The 25,713-nt window shown below is 41.6% G+C and overlaps 1 protein-coding gene across 3 annotated transcripts in view; it reads right to left on the bottom strand.

Annotated features, from left to right (window-relative positions):
* The window catches only part of LOC135205732 (protein lin-9 homolog), a 48,749-nt gene that overhangs the window by 9,105 nt on the left and 13,931 nt on the right, over positions 1–25,713 (bottom strand). For all 3 annotated transcript variants that reach the window (XM_064236821.1, XM_064236820.1, XM_064236822.1), the window contains exons 2-12: positions 14,784–14,899; positions 14,090–14,188; positions 11,676–11,825; positions 11,197–11,232; positions 8,720–8,850; positions 6,362–6,497; positions 5,047–5,193; positions 4,311–4,451; positions 3,917–4,162; positions 2,397–2,603; positions 1,891–2,073 (exon numbers count right to left, since the gene is read on the bottom strand). In XM_064236821.1, coding sequence (XP_064092891.1) covers positions 1,891–2,073; positions 2,397–2,603; positions 3,917–4,162; positions 4,311–4,451; positions 5,047–5,193; positions 6,362–6,497; positions 8,720–8,850; positions 11,197–11,232; positions 11,676–11,825; positions 14,090–14,188; positions 14,784–14,899 — 1,592 coding nt within the window. The remainder of the gene's footprint in view (positions 1–1,890; positions 2,074–2,396; positions 2,604–3,916; positions 4,163–4,310; positions 4,452–5,046; positions 5,194–6,361; positions 6,498–8,719; positions 8,851–11,196; positions 11,233–11,675; positions 11,826–14,089; positions 14,189–14,783; positions 14,900–25,713) is intronic.

The following is a 25,713-nucleotide window of genomic DNA, read 5'->3' as shown; positions in this document are numbered from 1 at the left end:
ATTAATTATGCATCTTTTCCATAAATCCTTTAAAAAGTTATACATTATTTCACTGTATCCAAGAATATTGTATGTATTCTCATATTATTGTATTTTAAAATACTACGGCAAATTTAAGCCAGTATTCCGCGGAGCGGCCAATGTTGTGGTTTGAAATCAGCTGATGAATACGAGTTTGTTTCACCATAACGCAATTCTGAGCGAATGCTCTTGCTTCTAGTTAGCATAAGCGAATATCTATATACTTGACTTATATGAGACAAAGTTATTTTTCTTATACAGCGTGTTTTTAGGTGGAAATATTTATTGAATATGTCTCGTGAATGTGAACTACTTTTTTTTTTCATTAACGGATTACGTTGGCGGCATGTTTATTGCGTAAAAAATTACGTGATACCGTTCGCAATAATCCTTTATATCATCGTAATACGAACTTTACGTTATTTATCTTATATCGGCATTAAACCAACAGTAAAATGTGTTCTTTAGAGCACAGTAGTTTTGATTAAAATGATTTTATCCCAATTTTATCTAAAGTTGTGTTTGATGGCAGACGTTTACTGCAGTTTTATCCTTGTTGCCGATGTACGATAATAGTCATTAGCAGCTTGAACAGTTTTCTCAGCTTCAGTTATAACTAGGTTTAAATTTAACAGTATATTTCCCGATTGATCTTTAATCTATATTGATCGCTGATCTATAGCGAATAAAGTTATTACATTAAGATATCTCTGTTCTATTCTATGCATAACGCCATTTATAACAAATACGGTAATGTTGTACTGTAGTACGATGATTGAAATACAAGCCAAACCGATGTTATCCAGTTCAGTTGTACTTAAAAAAAAAAAAAAAAAAAAAAAAAAAAAAAAAAAAAAAAAAAAAAAAAAAAAAGTAGTTTCTCGTTTGGATGTTCATGGCTGTACACGTTCACGCAACGAGTATAACGTTAAAACCATACTTTCATCATTCTCTTTTGCTGTTATTGAACTTATGTAACTAGAAGATCGATAAAGTTAGGCCATTGTAATTTGATCTCTCATAAAATCGAACTATCGTAAGACTAATGATCGTAACCTGAACACTACAGCTACCTGTACACTGTATAAACTTTATTATATCTTTACATACTCTAGACACCCACATGTACTGTACAGTAAATTCTATAGTACTATACTGCATAAATATAATTTTACTTATTGCGTCGTTGTGGGATTACGGCGCCTTTGACTGGTCTAGAGTTTCGAAAGAAGGTGTGCGGTGGCCGTAGGCTTTAAAATCGCTCAGCGTCGGTGGTCAGGAACGGAACCCCTGCCGCTAACCGAGGGCCGCCTATATATAGTTTTAAGCCACAACTTTATCATTTCACTCTGGAAAAACATACAATGCATACTTTGCAAAATTTCAACTACGTATGCAGAAATATTGAATACAATTCACTACTGAAAATGATGCAGTTTCAAGATCCATAAGAGGCACCACCATTCTAATACATATTCCATTATTGAAGTAGGCAAACAAGGAGGTACAGAAGTAAGTTGCAACAACACCCATCGTGATAAAGATGGTCCAGTATGCCTGTAAGGCAAGGCATATAACTTTGTGGACAAATATTGCTTTTTAGTATCCAGAGCGCCAATAAAAAGCCTCTAATCAAACCTCATCAACACTACATTTGCAGCTACTTTGTTCATGGATAATTTAAAGTAATTTTACTATATAACACGAATCCATGGCACAAGAATGTCCATAATATTGGTCATTGGATGATGTCAATGCCTTCTCATAATCAACAAAAAACCACAGACAGGTAAATTACTTGGTGCCCTAGCATTAGGTGATGGTAGCTAAAAGCATACAAAAATATGACTTGGAAGACAGTGAACTTACCTTGATTTGAAGCATCAGTGATGTAAGTTTAGTGATGAGATCAAGCACAGATGCACTCGACACCTGAGGAGAACCACTGGAGTGGTTTGTCACATCTACAATGGTGGCTGCCTCCTCATAGCATCTCTCCTTAATTTGGCTTGGCAGTAAGGTAGGTGCAGATATTCCTTGTTCTGGGGCAATCTACAATGCACATTAAAGAAATACACTCTAGTATTCCAATCCTTTGCACTAATATTACAGCAAAGAAAATATACCTTAGAAGTGAACCCACGATTCTCCTGGCTTAATCAAAACATAGGAAAAAAAGAAAAGCAAATCCTTCCTTGTGCAAAAATTGAAAATCAATCATATTCATCTTATGACAATATTACTTTAGTGATTGCTATATTTAGGAGTTAAATATTATATTTCATGGTCAATATCTAAAAATTCTTACATCAATCTACATTATGAAGTCAAGATTTTCATAATCTGAAAATACGAAATCTTTGGGATAGACGTACCTCTTGGCAAAACTGTTGGACAGCCAAAAGATACTGATTCAGGTCTTTGTTTAGCTTTTCTATTTCTAGTACCAATGCTGCATATTTACGCTGAAATTCTACATTCAACTCTTCTCCATAGCTTCTCTGCTTTTCAGCTTGCTCATTCATCTCTCTGAGGGAACCTATCTTTTCACGCTTTGCTCTTAATATCTTTGACAACTGTACCTAGAAACAAAAGGATTATCCTTGTTATGCTGCTATAATCTCCAAAATTTCCAGTTACACTTATTTCAGACAAATCACATGAATGTACAAAACCCTGCAAATGTTGCTTCTCTTCCCAATGCCTAAAACATATCAGAAAGAGAATGGACCAATTAATTCATGTCTTCACATCAAACTTGAATACATAACCATAAAATACATTAGCTGAACTAAGCCACAGACTCAGACTCACTTCTCAACATTACATGCCAGACTGAAGGATGATCTGTTTTTAAATGTGGGAACTGATGAAAGTACAAGGGAAAAGGAAATACAGGTGATGTGAGAGTAGACATTAGTTGGTAGTCCACAGGACCACATAAAACCTTGTGCATAGCTGACAACGGCAAGAATGATACATACGTACATATTCAATTCCTCTAATAATTTTTCAGTATTTTCAGAGTTAAACAGACTTACAAATACTAATACACTACGTACGTCTATAATTTTAGGCCATAACTTTATCCTTTCCCTTTATGAGAAAAACATTCACTGCATACTTTGCACAATTTTAATTATGCTGAAGTATTGAATAAAATTCACTACTGAAAATCATGCAGATCAAAATTTTACGTAAATGTCACAACTTGTTTTCAAGACTGCTAAATAACTTTATGAAGTTCCCTTGTAGTAGACAGTAGCAGCATTACATGCATCTTCATTCCCTCACCAAATAATGAAGATTAAAAGCATTAAACAATGACAAAATTTAATATTAATACATCTGTACTCCTTAAATACAATTTCTGTAACTTATAGTATTATGAAGGAAACAATAAAATTCACAGCATACTGTCATTACAACAGCTGTTCCTTGGGGAATCACAGTTACTAAGCATAGCTCATATTTTTTGTTTCAAAATGTTTATGAAATCAGTGAAGTACAATTTATTCTCATTTCTGAGCTCTATGCTGTCAAATCAAGCACTGGAATGCTTTTGTCCATTATGCACAGCACTACAGATGGGAGAGGTTGGACAGCAAGAGAGCGATAAAAAAAATAAATAAATAAAGAAGTACTGTACGATCTAAATGTGGAACAGGGAAAAAAACACTAGTTGCACTAAGAAGTAATAGTTTGGGAGGTTGGACAGTAAGACTGAAGAAGGAAGTGGGAATGGAGGTAAAGTAAAAGGCTAAATAATGAGTCCAGCTAAGGGCCAAAGGGAAGCTTCAAACACCTTTAATTAATGCTTCTGGTGCAGTACTAGGGTGCACTAATGGCACTACCCAAATAATCAGCCAAATACATTTTAAACTAGAGAACTTACAATTTGAACGAGGCATTTTACAGGGAATCCACCTAAAGTATCTTCCATTGATAACTTTGAAGATTTCAGAGGAGACTGAGCTAATATAGGATCATTAGTGAGCGAAAGTGCGGGGCTGTCGGTTCCGCTTCCGGGTTCAAGCTTTGGCAAAATGGGTCTAGGAGGAGTAACCATTCCCAGGGGCGGCCTTGGACGGAATTTTTGAGAGAAGCTTGATAGGGGCATGATTTCTGCTCCCTCACTTGACTGTAAAACAAAATGAAAAAAACCAGAATGAGGAAGACGAAAGAAGTAACAACCATAATAAGTAGTTATTATCTTCATGATAAAAATAGGTTTCCAGATGAATTGTATAGATCTAACTTCATTTGCCACTAAAAATTGCAAACATTACCAGGACTTCATAATCAGGAATTGAATGTGTTCCAATTCCATGACGGTCAAATGTTATCCTGTAAGTGTTGTCTGATGTATCGACTGCGTCTATGACACCAGTATACAGTCCATTTTCTGGCTTTCGTATTCTTGCTGTAACCTGCATAGAAAGACCAAACAATAATTATCAATATAACTTGACATACAAAGAAAATGCACAACAAATTTTCTTTTAATTTAATCATGCGACTGACTTAACTCTTACAGGGCTAGCCTAAATAGTTGGTTCTCAATTACATATATTCATATAAAAATCTAATTCAATTAATTGTAACTTCTTGCAAATTCAACAAATGGATAACCTAAAAATGCTAAGTATTGACCTCACTTTTCAAGGAATTTGTCACCAGGTCTCTATATTTGTTACTAGTTGAAACTTGGACAATTACAGTTGAATTGCATTACATATAAGTACGTATGTTAAATTACTGGTACAAAAAGACAATTACTGTTTAACTACAGTAAAGATAAGTTGATTAAATCATGGGTACTAAAAGACTTGATAGCATTTAAATGGTCTTGAAAGATCAAATCATATTAAGTGAAACTAAGATTCAATCTGCTCACTGGATACTTCTTACAAATTTTCTACTATATGAAGCAAATGTACATACCATGTTGATGCCAATCACAAAATGTTAAAATTTACTTTCATCTGAAAGTAACTGAATTCTGTTACAAGATGCAATACAAACCTTTGTACCAATGACAAGCTGCATTGGAATTTGATCTGGCAAGGGAAAGTCTTTCAGAGAGTTTATGTCCGTGATTTTCCGCTGCTGCAGCAGCCGTAAGACTTGGCGCTTTTTATCTAATGCGAGGCACTCCTCTTGGAAAAAGGCCTGTCAATTCAAAAAGTATAAGAGTCAGTACATAACTATCAATGAAGCAATCTCAAAAAAATAACTCAATCATGAAACCCAATTCTGGACATCTTCCCGATCTTTCTATTGTCAAAAATGGTACCTGGATCATTATATGGTATTTTTATTGTCAAAAATGGTACCTGGATCATTATATGTTAGAGTTAAACTGGAAAAAACCTTTCACAGATTAATTCAGACATATCAATGATACGGAGAGGGGGCAATGCATGGAATATGCATCATAGCAGCCAACTTTAACTCAGTATTTATCTTGTTTTTTTTTGGTTTGTCACAGACTACAAACCAGCCATCTTTACTATCAACTATTTGCTATGCAATGAGAGGTTATCTGAAAAATTTTAAAAAGTCCTACAAAAGAGAGCTGTTGCAATCCCATGAAAACTGATATTCTGGTTAACCAGATCTAAATTATGAAACTCCGTCTTTCCCTTTGACTTGTACTCTGCAGCTCAGGAAGAAGTACTGCCCCACGCTGCATAATTTCCTGCTTCATATTTCCCTCGAACCATTATGTCTCCTCTCACTTGGCCTTCCTATTTCTTTTACTTACCACTGCTCCAACTTACATGTTTCACTTAAGATATCCTTAGAGTGAACTTTAGTACTAATCTAATAAACTGACTCTGCTTCCTTAAAATACTTCACAATAGTATACAGGCAGTCCCTGGGTTACAACGGGTTCGGCTTGCGACGTTCCGAGGTTAAGGCGCTTTTCAATTATATTCATCAGAAATTATTTCCAGGGTTACAACACCTACAACGCTGATCTGGCAGAAGAAATATGACACCAAAAATGCAAAATAATCAATATTTGAAGTTTTTTTTAATGAAAAATGCAATAAGAATGCAGTTTACATAGTTCTTAATGCACCCAAAGAATTAAAAGTAAGGTTTCCCCCTGACGTAACCAGGGGACTGCCTGTATAGGTAACTCAAATATTCCATATTCAAGAAAAAACTCCCTAAACTACTAATAGATCAGTAACAAAAATGTTTAACTTTAATTTTTCATGAGTCTTATCATTTTACTTAGAGAATTAGGACCACCACCAATAAGGAAATGCACAAAACCAGATGAAACAAAATGCAATGCATCAAGAAATTATGAAGAGTATGATCATACCTGAGAACAACGTCGGGGTTTACCCATCATCCGACGGATGATGCCCCACTGGCGGCGCGATAATTTCCGAGTTTTCAGCTGTGGAAAGGCCTCTTTCAATACAATCTGGAAGTCGTTCTCACCTCCAAATAAGGGCCTGCACGAAGAATGAATGAAACACAGGTTGACCTCATTATAAGGTGGACCTTACTATATTATCTAAATCTATGGTACTTCAAAGATTGCCAAGAAGTACATAAATACAACCAATACATATTACACTTCAAAATGTCCCACATAAAACACTATAACTCTATTAATAAAACGGGAGACTACTCAAAACTTAAAATAAAACGAAGATTAGTCGCTAAACAGCAAATACAAAATGCCTTAAATTTAATCAACACATTAACCCTTAAACACCGAAGCGGTATTTTAAAAATCGTCTCCCGTATGCCGGCGGCGTTTGCGAGTGAGCGCCGAAGATGAAAAAGTTTTTTTTTTTTTTTTTTTTTTTTAAATCACAGCACGCTTAGTTTTCAAGATTAAGAGTTCATTTTTGGCTCTTCTTTTTGTCATTGCCTGAAGTTTAGTATGCAACCATCAGAAATGAAAAGATATCATTATCATATATAAATTTTGAGATATATGACATTGCAAAAAAAATGTCATATATAATTGTATACAAATTGCGCTGTGAGCAAAACGGTTAAAGCTAACAAGTTAATTTTTTTTTGTTGTATTGTACACTAAATTGCAATCATTTTGTTATATAACACATTGTAAAATGATCAAGGCAACACAGAGAAAATATTATCACAAAATGATGCATGAATTCGTAACGAGCGGACGTAAAAAAAAGCTGTTTTTAAAAATTCACCACAAATCGAAATATTGTGCTAGAGACTTCCCCTTTGATGCAAAATGAAGGTAATTGATTGAATATTACTAGACTGTAAGCGTTGTAGCTTACAATTGCAGTTTTTGACCATTTCTGTCGAGTTAAAGATGACCGCAGGACTAATTTTTTCTATTTATCGTTATTTACATGAAAATATTTCAAAACTGATAAAAGCTACAACCATAGGTTGTTTTTAGTTGTATTCTACATGAAATTGCGCACAGTTTCATATATAAAACTCTATGTAATGGCTAATTTAAAATGGTGCAAACATTACGACAATCGGACGAAAAAATTTATGATTTTTTCGGAAGAGTTACCGCATGAACATAAGGAATTTTTTTTTTTTTTTTTTATAAATTCACCATAAATCAAAATATTGTGCTAGACACTTCCAATTTGTTGCAAAATAAAGGTAAATGATTGAATATTACTAGAATGTAAGAGTTTTAGCTTACAATTGCGTTTTTTTACCATTTCGGTCGAGTCAAAGTTGACCGAAGGTTGATATTTGGTACTTATTGTTATTTATATGAAAATATTTAAAAACTGATAAAAGCTACAACCATGGGTTGTTTTTAGTTGTATTCTACATGAAATTTCGCACATTTCCATATATAAAACTTTATGTGACGGCTAATTTAAAATGGTGCAAACATTACGACAATCGGACAACAAAATTTCTTATTTTTTCGGAAGTTACCGCACGGACGTAAGGAAATTTTTTTTTTTTTCATAAATTCACCATAAATCGAAACATTGTACTATAGACTTCCAATTTGTTGCAAAATGAAGGTAAATGATTGAATATTACTAGTATAAGAGTTTTAGCTTACAATTGCGTTTTTCGACCATTTTGGTAGAGTCAAAGTTGACCGAACGTGGTTTTTTTCTATTTATCATGATTTATATGAAAATATTTCAAAACTGATAAAAGCTACAACCATGGGTTATTTTTAGATGTATTCTACATAAAATTGCGCACATTTTCATATATAATACTCCATGTCCCGGCTAATATAAATGGTGCAAAAATTATGTCAAAGTGACAAAATAATTTCCGAGATGTGTCGCTGATACTTTTTAGTGCGAGAAGAAAGAAATTCGCGTTTGCGCGCCTGGGTAACGATTTTAAACAAAACAACGCCTTGATCCGTGAGCTCCCAGCATACCCTAAGGCGCGTGATTCAAAAGTTTTTGCCTAGTAGGCCTATAACTATTTTTCCACAAATTTTTTTTTTTTTAAATTTATATCGACGTACCATACGTCTAATCGGCACCCAACAGACAATTTATATAGACGTTTAATGCGTCCAATCGGCGTTAAAAGGGTTAATTCGCAAAATCCCGTTATAATTCCTATACTATAATCCTTGTTGGGGAGAGCCCCAAAGCGATGGAAAGCATTTACCCTTCTGAAGGCTAGCAACTTAAATTAGTTTTGAGGTACATAATCACTGTAGTATTCTGCTACTCACTTGTCAATATTTGAATAAAACCATTCAAAGTAAACCCATTTGTGTGCTTGGGGAAGCTTCAAAAAATTTCTAAGCCTGACTCCATTCTGCTGGGCTACTTTTTTGTCAGGTGTTGTTATTGTCTGAGGCTCCTGTAATAAATTTTCAAAAATTAGGAAAGTTTACTATTGCCAACTTATTTTTAATTGTGTTTATCTACCCATACACAATGACAAAAAATGGCCAAAACTACAATATAAACAAAATAAAGCCATCTGCTATAAGTACTAAAGTGAAGACAAAGTTCCTTTGGGTTATTCAAAAAAGGTTCCCACCATAGGATTAAGATCATACCATCAACATACACCCTCTCGTTATATCTTTACTGGATGTGAAATTCTTCTACTGTGATAAATTTCTCAGCAGCTGGAGTAGAATAACTCTCATTTATTAACTATGAATCTCATGAATGGAACTACTATGTAGTAGTAAGGAAAAGGTGTCCCTGAGGTAAAAAGAGGTGGAGATGACTTGACGCCCTCAGACACCAACAACACTATGCAGTTCTTCCTGAACATTCCTGACTTAATGAACATTTATCCTGGTTCAAGAGCCACCATCTTCATCCAATGACCTAAAATGCCTCACTGAAGACCTCCCAAACCCACAATGAAACAATATTCTTGGACAACTTCCACTTGTTCCTGCCAGTGTTAACTATCTCTAACTTGGGACTAAGATGCAGGACTACTGTACTCTCACTGGACACACCAGTATCTTGTTTAGATCCTCAACTACGAAGTTTCAGAGGGAGAGGATCAAAAGGCTCTCAAACCCCTGGTCAGGAACTGAGGGGACTCTGAGGCTTCACCTTGAATCAGGAGCAATGAAAATCACACCTATGCTTCTTATACTTGTAACAATCACAGGCCTCTCCAACCTCTCCCAAGCCCCACAATAGATGGAGTCATGGCAGGTTTTTCTGCAGGGACAGACAACAGTTGCAATAGGAACTGCCAGGGAACCAACAACAGGGTCTCTACCCGTGAGGTTATTCCCAAAATAAAAGCATCCGACACACAGACACATGTAGAGCTGTTGGTTGCACCAATGTCTTCCAGGAAGGTAACTAGGGAGAGATCCCAAATACATTGAAAAAAAACAACAGCACCGTCAACAATTTTAACTCACTGTGACAAGTCGTCAGCAATGCAGAACCAGGAACAGCCATTGCACTGTCCAACATCAAGTCCTAGGGGCATCCAGCTCAGTCACTGTCCAGCCCAAAAGATATCCTATCCTCCTCTGACCAAGCAGGCACATCCCAATGACAAAACCAGGGGTCACAACAAGGGAATGTCATGAGGGGTTAGTTGGCAAAAATGGAGCTGTTGCTCTCAGAGGAAAGTGATGGTGCCTTCTTAAACCTCCACCTTTTCAATTCATTCTCCTACAGTGCAGATGACCAAGAGCAGATGCTCTGTCCAGTTCAAAGATTGTATGCACTCTTGACTGCTGCAAAAAGAACAAACAGAATGAATATCAATGTTCACAAGTGACAAAGTGCACATAATATCATACCTTGTAAATTTTACACCATCCAACTTCTTACAGGGAACAAATCATACATAACAATTCATCACAAATTCAAACACATAATCACGAGAAAAACTCATCATAACCAGTAAGTCAGAAAACATTAAACTCTCTAACAGCAACAGCTGTGATAAAAGTTTAGCAGTAGAAGTAGAAGCAACATCTACATAGCAGCACATCCAATGCAAAAGTGATTGCAACAGTCAAGCAAGTGGGTATTACCCTCACCACCTCTCCTGCCTACTGCCAACGGCTATCTTTTTACTAAGTTTCAAAGATTGGACAAGCTTTGGCGAAAGTATATCCATATGCAAAACGAAGGGCTGTATCATTATAAAAACTAATCAATTTACAAGTGTGGGTTGCACAGATGAAGTATCCAGCAGCTGGGAAATAGGAAAGATTTCAAAGACTGAGATGGTTTGGACATAAAATGGGATTAGCAGCAGTTTGAAGGTACAACTGTAGATGGGAAGCAGGAAAAAGATCAGTAGGAAGGAGTAAAAAAGCATGGTAGAAAAAACAACAACAACAACAACAACAACAACAACAACAACAACAGTAAAGGGAACCAATGATGAACTGCAGAAAAACCTGAAGTCTTGAATCTCATCCTTCAATTATCTATAAAAAGCATGGAGAAGTCACAGGCAACCCCAAACACTTTAAATAAAAGAGAGGACCAACCTGTTTTGGAATAATACATCTACAGTAAATTAATAACTGCGTATAGCCAGCTGTTATATCAGCTTTGGATAATCTGTTTCATTGTCAAACGACAGATGAAGGATATTAAGTAAAAAAAAAAAATAATAATAATAATGACATAACTATATATGAACAAAAAATACAAAGAATAAAATACTTTGTAAATTCTTTCACATATCAAATTTCACACTTACCTCTGGAGTGTAAGATGAAGGAATTAGGCCATCAACCTGTAAAACAAAGTTTTTATATCTAAATGCATATGTAGTGAATATTTAATCTTTTCTTATAGAGTACAAATAAAAGAGAAACCCTATTTCCTTCATATGCAAAACATCTAGGTAACAATATATTCAAAATATAGTATACATTTGACTTTCCTCTCCAATCTTTAAGCTTCTTAATATGACAGCAAAGAACAGTATAAATCAATGACACTCCTGTACATACTTTTAAACCCCCATTATTATTATAATTATCAAAATAGTTTAACCAGACCACTGAGCTGATTAACAGATCTAATAGGGCTGGCCTGAAGGATTAAACCCAAAGCAATATTAACTAAGCAATCAACAAAAACAAACTGCAAAGATAAACTACTTACTAGGAAAATAAAATTAACTGATTACATGTACAGACTAAAGAAGAAAGATTGCAAAAACTAAATTTTTACCAATTTCAATGGACTGCTTGGAATTGGCTGTGGATTAAGCTGTTTCTTGGGGGTGCCTCTGGAACTCTTTTTGGGTGACTTGACTTGTGTGGGAGAACTTACAAGATCATCATCAAAATATAAACGGTTCTTCTTCCTCATTCGCGCGGGCTGCAAAAATACAAATGAAATTAAAATACTCCAAGTGAGGTAAAAAAAAAGACTTTTCAACACCTTGCATCTTGTAACACAACTCACCTCTTACTCTACAATCTCAGTACTGTCAAAATTCAAGTACAATTAAAATGAATGTTCAAAAAGATGTTGCTTTTAAAGAAGCTAAGAAAAGGTGACAAAGATAGATTTATACGACCCCATACCATATGAACTCAAAATATTCATTAACCCACTGAGGATGGGGGAAAGGCGAGGAGGGGGTCTATGTAACTGTAACATTACTCTTTGTGTTACATTAATGATTTTTATGTCACTTTATGTATAGGTAGAGCTGGTCTTTATCATTACATGTTTAGAAAGCCATAAAATAAAAAGCAGTCAGCAATATCATGAATCAAAGTTAGTTATAATGAAAAAATTATTACTTTCCTTGAAAATTTTTAAATATACAAGAGAGAGAAATAAAAAAAGATATCCAAGTGTGATTTGAACATTTAAACCATGAAAAAAAAAAAAAAGTGTAAAATTTTCTTGAGTGGCCAGTGGAAGTGGAATGAGTTTAGGTAACTTTTTTGAAAAAAATTGTTACATACCATATCAGTCTATGACAACAAGTACAGTGGACCTTTGGGATTCGCAGGAGATAGGTACCACAAACCCATGTGAATTTTAATAGTTCAAACACCAAACACACCCAATAAAAACACTTTTAACTGACTACTTTAATACCTTTATAACAAAAAATGCATCGTCGCAAAAATATAAAAACAGTAATTAGTAAATATTCATCTATGAACAACTCCATGAATGGGCAAATTTTCCTCATAACGTGGATACTATATGTTCCACAGAAAACCCACGGACAGGTGAAGCCACAAATCCAAATTGCAAACAGGCAGGAATTCACTGTATCCACATGTGCCACATTAAAATTTTGTTGTTGTGATGTCCATTAAAGAAATATCTTTCGACGATGACCGTGGTCATTATCAGAATGTCAAAGGGTTAACAAGAATTCTAATCAACCTTTCCAATAAAAGCAGTTTAAGCAATCAACCATACAGCAAACTTCTATCTAGAAGTAAAATAATAGTGTTCTTCATCTCATCAGAATTGCATCATTTGAATAGCTCGGATAAATTCTTCAATGTAGTATACTAAATTACTTGGAACATGCCTACAAGTATTTCTATAAGGTCACAGAAACAAATTCATACGAGTAAAGTGGACAATAAACACCGGACACAAGTTTCATATGGAACTTCAACAAGAAAATAATAGTTATGTAACCTACTATGTATTTTCTCTAGTTTCCAGTGCAAAATCATTATGTGACCTTAGAAGCTTTACAACTTGCTATGGTCGATCTGTTATGGTATGTAATGACTACTCCAAACATATTTGAGTTCCTACAGCATGCATTTAACATGGGGAACTGAAGTTGTCCTGCCACATGTAACCTTCATTTTCAAAATTGCAAATGAAAATATTGTACAAAAATACAATGATATTTATGCTTTCCAGTACTACAACAATGAGAAACATTGAATCATCACTTCTTCAATTTACTTAAACCTAAACTTGAAAATTCTGTACAGCACATTGCTTACAGAAAGAACTAGTGCTTATCAATAACAATAGTTCAGGAACTGCTAGGCCCAGGAATGTTGCAGCAACTGATGATGATAAAGGAATCTTGAACAGTAGTACATACTACATGATGCATGAGAATGTGTTACCTGTGAGTTATGTGACTGGCCCTTCATAAATACCAACGTACGGAACAAAAACGATTCGGGACCAAACGTTAGTTTGTGACCAACATGACCAAGTATCTGAGTTGCTACATAAAATATCTAATAATGTGGACTACTTCAGTGGTTTGTAATGTTTTTCTTTTTTATCAACACATATAAGCAATATCTAACATGGAAGAAATATGAAAAATTCTTCCTCTAACCTTTACACTAGTTATGTAAGTGCAATATTTTGATACTGTCTGAATAAGAAATTCCATTAAAATTTTTCATAAATGCTGGTCACTGAACCTTTGACACTATACTTTATGACTTATATTTTTATTTTCAGGTATCTCCCATCTCATGAGATGTCACAGATCTTGATCATTTCCTTTAAGTAATACAGAATCAAATAAAATTTGCACTCTCCTAGTTTGAAAAAGGTCTGGCTTGAAACCTTTGTATTTTTTATTGCCATAATTCCAAAAAATTATTTCTAGTCAGCAAGATCAACCATACCATGCCTCTCCGGTTTAACTGGATACTGGGTTCCTTGGATGGCGATGCCCTTTCCTCCCCAACTCGCTGCAGTCCAAGAGCAGACAAGGGAGAGAAATCCTGTGGAAATTTGTAAAAAAAATCATCAATGATAAAACGAATAGCAAATTTCTGTCCATCTTCAATTCATCAATTCATCAAAAAAATTTTATACTTTTTTAAGCAATTTGTATTTTTATGTCGGTACATCCTTCAGTGAGATTTAGAACTGGCAGTTGAAATGGTCAAAGGTATTTAAATGGTGGTACATGGGTGCAGGGATGGAAACTCCCTCGAGTGCCGCTGTCACTGAGTGACCATCTCACAAGACACAAGACTACCCAGGGATATGGCCCTCCTCTATCCCTTAATAGCATGATAGCATACCCCTACTTTTTACACCTATCTCCCTTCCAAGATACCAACAAGTATTGGTTAGAGGTGGCAAACTATGACATGGGCTGCTCTGCTTGAGAGAGAGAGAGAGAGAGAGAGAGAGTGAGAGATTCTCTCCACTCACCCACCTACCACCAACTGATTTCAGCTCTTGCTGACAAATACTCCTACATAAAACGTGATGGATCGTACACATTCCTGTAAAAGCACGGTTAAATTATAAAAGATAAAAAATTACTACACATTTGTTAGGGGAAAAAAAAAAATAAATAATACATACCGGTGATGGTTCCTGGGGCTGCGAAAAAGCCGTGGAAGAGGAAGAACTTGAAGATGATGAGAATCCCCCATTTTTGAAGGTCAGAAGCAACTCCGCTTGTTGCTCTGCCGACTGACCTGAAACCAATACAGGATATACGTAATTAACACAAACGGCTAAATTGCTGACGAAAAGGCATCAAAAAGTCTGATGACCTTTTCACTCACAATGCTGAGCTGTACTAACACGAATCTCGATTCTCATCTAACCTTTTAACCATACAATGAACTACCATGTCTAACAAGGCAAATCTATTTAAAAGTTATAATCCTCTTACAAAAATTTCTAGTTTGCCAAAAATATTGAAGAAATACATACGTATATATATGAAAAAGTGCAGCATAAAAAGGTTTCTGAAACATTTTAAGAGCAAATGCCACTAGGAACTTCAAATAAAAGTTTAGTCCAATGAACCCCCTGTACGTACTTGAATTCTCAAGATTCACGGACTCGATTATTCGCAGATTTCTCTATGGAACATATCTAACCCTTATATGTGGAAAAGTCGCATACTATTTGCATTGTATTTTTTACTGAGAAATATACACTAATTACTGTATTTTCTTATCAGTTTCATGACTAAATGCATTTTTTTTTATATAAAACTATTAAAATACTTGGGCATAAGCATTTTCAGAGGGCTTTTATTTGCAAATTTTAGCTAGTATTCACTGAGGGTTTGGAACACATCCCTGTGAATACAGAGGGTTCACTGAAGTGCCACCATGTACGGTACATATAGTATTCTTGAAAAAAAAAGCAATCCTAAAAATTACTTAAAATAACAATTTGTAGAAAATCGTAGTTTTCCAAACTATACAAACCTGAGGTCCTTTACAATAGGAATGAAACTTGCGGCAGCTGGAACCGGTCGTAAGCTTCGAACAAGGGAGTTCGGTAGTTAACTGCTTGTCCGACAGTCCGCGCACCGCGTGACTGGGAGGTGAAGATCCACTTTGCTTTAGGCCCAGGAAAAAACAGAGTGAGGGGTGGCATGAGGTGGGACTATGTGTGAAGGACCTCAGGTTTGTATAGTTAGGAAAAATCCAATTTTCGACATTGTTATTTGTTCCGATACGAATACAAACCCTCAGTCCTTTACAATAGGAAGACTCACTTCTTGGTGGATAGACTCTGAGTCTTAAGAACAGACTGGTGTTCATCCAACCTTGGTTCCTCCCTGGTCGTAAGAGCAGAGGGAGGGATCCTAGCCTCTGCCCAATGATCGGGGTATGTACCACAGGATCAATGGTCAGACCTCTGGACCGAAGTAATAAGAGGGAGGCAAGCGTACCTCTTAAAACTAGCAAGCAAGAACTTGTTCCTATTGCAAGAGGCAATATGAAGTCATGGGTTTGTCTCTTGTTGGCTTTCACTCCCCCCCGCCCCCCTTGTCAGGGGAAGTGGTGGATAATCGCTCCTATCCCTAATGAAAGGGATAGGATGGGGCTCAGTCGAGTAGCTTACCTGCATCGCCTCCTGTTCCAGCGAAGTGATGACTGCGTCCCTCTGCCCACACAAGGATGCGATGCTGTTCCATCCACTGGGGTGCTGGGTAAGCTACGCACAGTGTTGAGCAGCCACCACGGGTCCCAAGGAAAAAGTGTCCAAGGACCTGTGGGCTATATCCCGAAGGTAGAAGGAGGTGAAGGTGGTCTGGTTGGACCAGACCCCTGCCTTCAGGACCTGCGCCACGGAGAAGTTCTTGCGGAACGCAAGAGAAGGAACAATACCTCTGACTTCGTGGGGTCTCAGGAGAAGGGTACGGATGTCGTCGCTACCATCAGCTTTGTACGCCCTCCTGATCACCTCACGCAGCCAGAAAGAAAAAGTGTTCTTGGTTACTTCTTTCTTGGTCACCCCAGTGCTAACGAAGAGGCGTCGACACTCAGGCCTGAGGTGCCGAGTTCTCTTCAGATAGCGCTGTAGCGCTCTCACAGGACAGAGCAGCATCTCATCCGCATCGTTGTCAGTGAAGTCCATTAGGGAGGGGATTGTGAAAGACTCGAACCGGTTGTCAGGGACCGAAGGATTCTGAGTCTTCCCTACGAAGTTCGGGACAAAATCGAGCGTCACAAATCCCCATCCCCTGGAATGCTTGACGTTGAAGGAAAGACCATGCAGTTCCCCTACTCTCTTCGCCGATGCCAGGGCCAGCAAGAAGAGGGTCTTGAGGGCCAGATCCCTGTCTGACGACTCTCGGAGTGGCTCGAAGGGACTTCGAGTCAGGCTCCTAAGGACGAGAGTCACGTCCCACCCCGGGGGCCTGAGTTCCCTGGGTGGGCAAGACCTCTCAAAGCTCCTCATAAGCAGGGATCGAATTCGCAGGGAGATCTCGAACGAATTCGAGATATCCACTCCCCTCAGTTTCAGGACTAGGGCCAGGGCGGCTCTGTATCCTTTGACTGTGGGGACGGAGAGGAGCTTGTCTCGGCGAAAAAACACTAGGAAATCCGCTACCTGCTGAAGAGTGGCTCTGAGAGGAGATAGACCCCGTCTACGACACCAACCACAGAAGACGGCCCACTTTCCCTGGTACACAGCTGCAGAGAACTTTCTGACGTACCCAGCCATCTCTGTTGCTGGTCGGCAAGAAAAGCCTCTCGCTCACAAGAGATGGTGGATAACAGCCAGCCGTGAAGATGTAGGGACTGGACTGACTGGTGGTACCGTTCCACGTGTGGCTGGACGAGAAGGTTGTGCCAAGGGGGAATCTCTCTCGGTGCTTCTGCAAGCAGAGCCAGCAGGTCCGGGTACCAAATGGCCTCAGGCCATTTAGGAGCCACCAGGATCATCTGGAGATTCGGGGTGACCAGCACTCGGCTGATCACCTTGCGAATCAGGCAGAACGGGGGAAAGGCGTACACGAAGCGGTTGTCCCACAGGTGTTGAAGAGCATCCTCTACAGCTGCTCATGGGTCTGGCACTGCCGAGAAGAAAAATGAAGTTTTTATTGTAAAACTAATATTGTAATACCTACCTGAACACCTGAACTAGCCCTGGTCACTTACCAGCCCGAACCATCATTTATTAAAAATTTACCAAATCTTTGGTTAAAATAAACGATCAGTGTTGCCAATCTCCTGGCAAACACCCTCGTTACCTAGTTACCAGCCCACCGCTAGTAGCCCTGCCTCACGGGCCGGTCACACCTGCCCTCTCACGTCAATCATAACTCAATAACTCTGTATGAGAGGGGAGGAGGGTGGGAATCATTCAGGTGTTCAGGTAGGTATTACAATAAAAACTTCATATTGCAATACACCCCCTGAACACCTGAACTAGCCCGATTACCAACATTAATTTGGAGGTGGGGAATCAAATCTGCCCGGCCCTCCACTGTACTAGTTGTCAGTCAATATAATTGAGTACGCGAGTCAGTCTCAAGTTCATTTGTCTCTCGTCCAAGCTAATCTCCCACGTGTGGCCTTCTAGGCCTCCCATATGTGGAGGGAAAAACTCCTGCACCTCTACCCTAAGGTCAAAACTCATTGAGTGCGGGAGGGATATAAACCTCCTCTCAGCTGGCTATGAGCCTCACCTGTGTAGAGGAAAAACTGAAGACCTCCCATGTGGCTCTCAGCCTCTCATGTATGGAGGGAATCTGAAGACCTCCCACGTGGCTCTCGGCCTCTCATGTATGGAGGGAATCTGAAGACCTCCCATGTGGCTCTCGGCCTCTCATGTATGGAGGATGGGAATCTGAAGACCTCCCATGTGGCTCTCGGGCCTCTCTGTATGGAGGGAAAACTGAAGACCTCCCACCTGTGGCCTTAGGCCTCCTCATGTACGGAGGAGAAACCAACCATGTCCATCGGTGCGTCTGCGACGGTGTCGTCGATAGTAGTGATGTCCTCTCTTGTAGTGTTGTACCTGCCTGTCTGTACTCTGCCTGGTTGGCACTTGAAAGAATACCCTCAGATAGACCTAGACATGTTCTTTCCTATCTGTCCTAATACTTAAAATCCTCTTGTGATATATCATATCATGAATACCTTATACATATTCCTAATAGTCGCTCCCTACTCTAATACTAACTCAGACAGCAAGATTGTTGGGTTTAAAAATAGAATTTAGGCCAAAGGCCGAGTATTGGGACCTATGAGGTCAGTCAGCGCTGAAGGGAAATTGACAAAGTTTGAAAAGGTGTGAAAGGAAGAAAAACCTCTGTTGCACAATGAGTCCAGTGTTAGGAGAGCGTGGAAAATAGGATGAGAGAATATGGAGAGAATATGAAATCAGAAAAGTAAGAGAGAGAGAGAGAGAGAGAGAGAGAGAGAGAGAGAGAGAGAGAGAGAGAGAGAGAGAGAGAGAGAGAGAGAAACACAATCGTCTAGGATAAGAGAGAATATAAAATCAGGGAAAAGAGAGAGAGAGAGAGAGAGAGAGAGAGATGAGAGAGAGAGAGAGAGAGAGAGAGAGAGAGAGAGATTACGATCTTAACGATAATACTCGTATAACTCCGTACAGCTATTAACAACAGAACGAAAACTTGTTGCTAATGCGATCGACTCCTATAACATCACTTTATTGTATTGATCAGCGTGTGACAGTAATCGAATCCGATAGCAACATCCGTTATTGTATTCACCCGCGTGCGACGGTAATTACTGTATTCATAAGTTAAGTATCCAGATATTCATTAATATGCTAACTAAGGACAAAAACATTAGCCAAGACCAAGTGATATGGTTGAATCTGGAGCCAAGGAGAGAGAAAAAAAAAAAAAGACTAGCCGGCATCCTTGTCTGTCTAAACCACACCTCCTTACAATAGTGCTGTTTGACGACAAGCTAGTGTAATTGTAATTTAATTGAAAAGTAATAAAATAATATTTAAAGGTAATTAAATTAACTTTATTAGGCCTAATATTAATTTCAGTTATTGTAATTTGATAATACGACTGGTAATAATTTGTAACTGTAATTGACATAATCGCAATGTAAATACTGACGGCAATAGTCTATTAAACGTATGAAGACGTCATACATACAAATTCCTTATATCTGACATCTGATTATATGCCCCAAGATAGATACCTCATTGACTATGTTAAATGTCAACATAGTTGAACACACGTCTCCTTTAAGACGTTTGTACAAACTTGGCATAAGTGAGTGTGTTGTTACGTTAGTCATTTTAGGCAATCAGGAGAGAATGAGATGGATACGGCGACGCAAACCCGTATTCGTCATCCGCTGATTCCAGCGTGAATGACTGCCGAGTTTAGTGTTTATACTACGCTAATATGATGATACACATAATACAATTATAATGCTTTAGTCGGACAGAATCCGATCTTCATTCTGTTCGATTACATTCATATTAATTATCCTCAGATCGGATTCTCGTTCGTTTTCAATTACACCTGTACTGAATTATCCGAAGTCAAGAATGCCTTGAGCCTACAGCGTTAGCCAATATAAAAATAACTACCGATATGTTGTACAGCGAATACTTTAGGTTAGGCTAGGCTACTGAATATGCATACGATATATCATCGTGAACACTAGGCTAACCGTAGTTAATTTTATTCGATTTCTCTTCATACTGAATATCTTAAGTCAATATGCATTGAACGGAGAATTAGTTGATATTAACAATTATCGTATCGTATACGTAGAGGAAAGTAACCTTAAAGACGAAGGAGCATATCTGAAAGACCAACCCTGGCCTAAAAGCTTCTGATGCAAGGAACTCGAAGCAGGAAAAAGTCTAAAGATGCTCTAAGGACACTGTGCCTCTAAAAACTACTACTTTTAATACCAAAACCGACCCGAAGAAGCCTGCACTTCTCTTCCTAAACCAAACACTAAGTAGCCTATTATCCCTACTCGTCTATATCTGACCTAAGTTTTTATCATCCTGAGAACTTACACATCGAGGGAAGGGGAATCTGCTGCCAACACTGCCTGCTCCGCGCCAGGGGGGACGGCGGATCCTGCCCTGTGGGCTTGCGGATCCCCATAACCCCCAGCACCGGTTAGGGCTGATTCTGGAACAGGCAGGGGAGCTGGAAAAGAACGATTAGTAATTTCAGTTATCCCTATTGCTCGATCTATCCTCACATAATCTTGACATAAAATCGGTAACAGAGATGTCATACTCGATGTCAACCTACTCTCAAGTCTCTTAAAGAGCACTGTCTCTAAGTCTTTATCTTGATCTACGTTAGTCTCTTCCTGCCTACACTTACTTCTTATTAAGAGACCTTTCCTATGTTTGAGATACCCTAACATCTGGTCCAAAGACCACTCCTGACATTCCAAACATCTGGTCTTTACATTATATTGAACAGGCCTACAATTTACGCATAAGGAATGACTATCGTGTCATAGGGTACTCATCCTTTTCTTGCATTGTTGGCAAAGACGATACGTTGTTGAACTTCCGCTCGTCGTTTTCTGTGATGTCGTGGCCGAGGATGCAGTAGTCGTTGTCGTAGCCTGTGTTGTTTCTTCCTTTGCAGAATCAATGTCTAATGACAAGGTATTAAGAGCAATCCAACCGTAATCCAAAGGGATGCGTAATTCGTCACCAAAATCAATCAAATCAAAGGTGCAAATGAAGGCCGGGCAAGACCAAAAAGGGGTTCGCTGTGGATACATCTGTACTCCACCGCGAACGATAAGTGATTGACGTGAGAGGGCAGGTGTGACCGGCCCGTGAGGCAGGGCTACTAGCGGTGGGCTGGTAACTAGGTAACGAGGGTGTTTGCCAGGAGATTGGCAACACTGATCGTTTATTTTAACCAAAGATTTGGTAAATTTTTAATAAATGATGGTTCGGGCTGGTAAGTGACCAGGGCTAGTTCAGGTGTTCAGGGGGTGTATTGCAATCCTGAAGTTTTCTGTTGTGCCGGGTGGCGAACAGCTCCACTACTGGACGCCCCCACAGGTTGAAGAGCCTTTCCACCACGTCTGGGTGAAGAGACCATTCGGTCCCTATCACCTGATCCCGACAGCTGAGCTTGTCTGCTACTACATTCCTCTTGCCTGGAATGTAGCAGGCTGACAGCTCTACCGAGTGTCCCACCAAGCGGTCCTGGAACTCTTGGAGAGCGAGGAACGCTGCCTTGAGTTCCAGTACATTGATGTGAAGGTGCTTGCCGTTCTCGTCCCACACTCCTGAAGTCAGCAACTCCTCCAGGTGTGCGCCCCATCCCTCGGTTGATGCGTCCGAAAACAGCAACATCTCCGGGGTGGAGTGCGGAGAGGCACTCCTCTTAAGAGGTTCCTGTCGTCCAGCCACCAGGCTAGGTCCTGCCTCACCTCCTCCGTGAAGGACACAGGGAAGTAAGGTGGGTCTGTTGCCTGTGACCAACTCTCCTTTAGTCTCCACTGGAGAGACCGCAGGTGAAGACGCCCGTGAGGGACTAACTTCTCGAGTGACGACAGGTGGCCGATCACGACTTGCCACTGCTGAGCTGACTGTTCTTGCCGAGACAGGAACTGGTAGGCTGCCTCCCTGAATCTGCTGATCCACGAGTCTGCGGGGAAGACTCGCCCTGCTACCGTGTCGATCAGCATACCCAGGTACTGCTTGGGCTCGAGATCGGACTTCTCGAAGTTCACCACGATCCCGAGATTGTGGCAGAACTCGAGAAGTCAATCCCTGTCCTGTAGCAACTGCGAGCGGGAGCCAGGACCAACCATTCGTCGAGATACGTCAGAAGACGTATCCCTACCGAGTGGGCCCAAGCAGACACCAGAGTGAACATTCGCGTGAACACCTGTGGGGCGGTTGAGAGACCGAAGCAAAGTGCCCTGAATTGGTACACCGTCCCGTCGAGGATGAAGCGGAGGTACTACTTCCTAGAGGATTGATGGACGGGTATCTGGAAATACGCGTCCTTCAAGTCCACCGAAAGCATGAAGTCGTTCTCCCTGATGGAGTCCAGCAAGGAACGTGCCGTCTCCATCGTGAACCGAGACTGGCAAACAAATCGGTTCAGGGGAGAGAGACCTATCACCGGGCGCCAGCCACCCGAAGACTTCTCCACCAGGAAAAGACGGCTGTAGAAGCCCGGTGAACAATCCCTTACGAACTCCACAGCTCCCTTGCTCAGCAAGGCTTGGACTTCCTGCCGAAGGGCTACGTCCTTTGATGTTCCAAGTACGTAGGTCTGAAGGAGGACCGGGTTGGAGGTGAGGGGTGGCCGAGACTCGAAGGGTAGTAGATACCCCTCCCGAAGGACGTCTACTATCCAAGTCTAAGCTCTGTAGCGCTGCCATGTTGCCCAATGGCTCGCCAAGCATCCCCCCACTTTCGGCAGCAGGTGAGGGGGAACGCCGTCCCTAGCGTTTCCCGCCTCTCTTCGACTTCTTCCCCGCTCCCCCTCGTGAGAAGGAGGGCTGGGAGGAGGGCTAAGGACGACCGCCTTTGGAAGAAGTCGAAGGCAGAGTCTTTCCTTTGGACTTCGACGATGCAATCGTCTTGGCCACAGAGGAATCGCTAACCAAGCTCTTGGGCTTGGCCGCTGTCGTTCGAGGCTGCCCAGACGCCTTTGAGACTGCCTGGTGGACTGGACGGTCACTGTCATCAGTGCGCCGTTGTTCCACCGCAGCGTCCACCATCTCTCCTGGGAAGAAAGAGGAGGAAAAATAATGCCCAGCCACCCTGGTCACTCAGGTGAGGACTGCGTCCCTACGCCGGAGGTAGGAGATGGCTCTACCTCCAGACTGACATACTCTCCCGAAAGCCGGGTCACCTTCGGGAGTGATATTTCCCGAGGTGGCCGCGACCTTAGACACCGTGAGGGACCACAGGTATAACCAAGAGACTGCCTGGAATGCCGCCATGGCGGTGGATTCCAGTGCAAGTGCCTCTTGCTGCAAGAACCATAAGTTCTCCTACAGGAGCTGCTGCAGACACCCCTGGAGTTAGCCTAGCTAGCTCCGGGTTAACCTGTTTGGGCGGCATAGGATCCTCCGAAGGCACATAAAATCTCCTCTATCGCAGTAGAGGCAGGGGAAGTAGCTTGGAAGACCTGCCGGACCTTAGCGAACCCTCCTGTCTGGAGACAAGCGAGTCCACCTGGCCCAGCACCGAGTCAGCCATAGCTGATTGCGGCAGACCCACCCTCGTCTTGGGTTCCTTCTTAGGACCCCAGAACGACTCGAGCCGGGATGTGGGTTCAGGGGGGAGCAGCGATCCTTCCCCGAGGTCATTGTGCTGACGAATCAGCGCAATAACCTCTGCAAACGACCTCTGGATCTCGGGAGTGACTGCGTCTTGTGGAGTAGGACCATCAAATCCCTCCAACAAGAACGCCTCTCGAGACCCTCCTCCTTAGGAAGGAGGAACAGCGACAGACCCCTCTCGGTCTCCTCCTACCACTTGCACATACGACTTGGTCGGTCCTAAGACCGGGCCTGGCTCATAGGGCGTCATGGTGGGACCACGCTCCTCACGATCACTCCGGATCGCCTCGCTCTTCCCGGCGTAACCCGAGGAAGTTGAAGGGATCGGAGAGGAAGACCTGACACTCCCCCCTCCCTCACCGGTAGAACCGGTGTGCTTGGGGGGATGCAGGCCCCCAAGAGCTTGGTGGTGATCGAGTGGCAGTCCTGGTCGCACGGCTCTCCTGGGGAGAGCGGCTGGACCAAGAACAGTGGCTTCGGTCCCGTGCGTCAGAGGAGCTGCTGCTGGTCCCCCTACCCGCCTGGTCCCGATGGGAGCGGCGGTCAGGGGACCTGCAGAGACCACTGTCGCGGTGGGAGCGGTGCCTGTCCTCACGGTGCGTCGAACCCCTGGAACCAGCCGAGGCTGGTTCCTGCGATCGAGGGGACCTCTTCCTAGCCTCAGCCCGCGGCCGGTCTGGGACCTTTGCGTCAACCCTGGCCACCTGCGGATCGCTGTGAGAGCAATCGCTGGCCTGGCGGGAGTCACCCGAGCAACCCTCGCCAGTCTTCCGCTCCGTGCCTCGGTCCTGGCGCCGAGCGAACTCGGAAGCCTGAGCCTTGATTGTACGGTCACCCGCAGGTGACCGTACACTCGGTACCTCTCACGAACGAGAGGCCGAGCCGGAACCTGGTGTAGCGGCAGAACCCCTAGCACCAGGAGAAGAAGTACCGGTGTTAGCCGGTACCTCTCTGGTCCCCGTCTTCTTCCTTGCGGAAGGAGAGATGGGCCCCGCGGAAGAACCCCCCCGTCCCACCGGAGTGAGACAGGCCCTTAGAAGTTCCCAAAGGAGACTTCTTAGGGGGGGAGGAGGAAGCCTTCTTCTTCCTCAGCTTAGAAGCCTTGGAAGTCGAAGGGGAAGAGGCGGCACCAGGCGACGACGAAGGAGACGATGAAGATGACGACGACACCTTCCTCCTCTTCTTCGTCAGCTTCCTCAGGACAGACGTCAGGTCCTCCATCCAGGACGGAGCCGGGGCTATTGCCGAAACAACACGCCCCAGCTGCACCTGTCCGGAAGGACCCGCGACTGGGGCAGCAACACCACAGTCAGGAACGATGTCGGCAGGGGCTGGTCCAGGCACGGCAGGAACGTCAGGTACAGCAGGAGGTGGAACAGCGATCAGCGACATTCTGGGGTCAGGTGGAAGGTCCAGGGGCAAACTCTTGGGGCACCGAAAGTCAGGGGCTGAGGCGAGAGCGGCGAACCCAGGTGGCGGTGGCACGACCTTCCTCAGGAAACCAGCAATCGGGGCCTGCACCGCAGCTGAGGGTGTTACCGTAGTGACATGCTGGGTGTACACCAGGTGAGGAGGGGAGGCATACCCCGGGGTCGAGACGGTGGTGGTGGTGGTGGTCACCGGTCCATGAGTGACCGGAGCAGCACCCGCCGGGTGATGCAACAGCCCCCAAACGCTCAGCGTCCCCTGGAGGCCCAGCGAGAACCATACCTGGCCGAGGTCGTCGCCCGCACAGGAGCACCTGAGGC

This window comes from Macrobrachium nipponense, chromosome 24 (genome assembly GCF_015104395.2).
Source record: "Macrobrachium nipponense isolate FS-2020 chromosome 24, ASM1510439v2, whole genome shotgun sequence".
Classification (NCBI taxonomy): domain Eukaryota; kingdom Metazoa; phylum Arthropoda; class Malacostraca; order Decapoda; family Palaemonidae; genus Macrobrachium; species Macrobrachium nipponense.
Note: the sequence above shows the minus strand (reverse complement) of the source record. Positions and strands in the feature narration are given on the sequence as shown.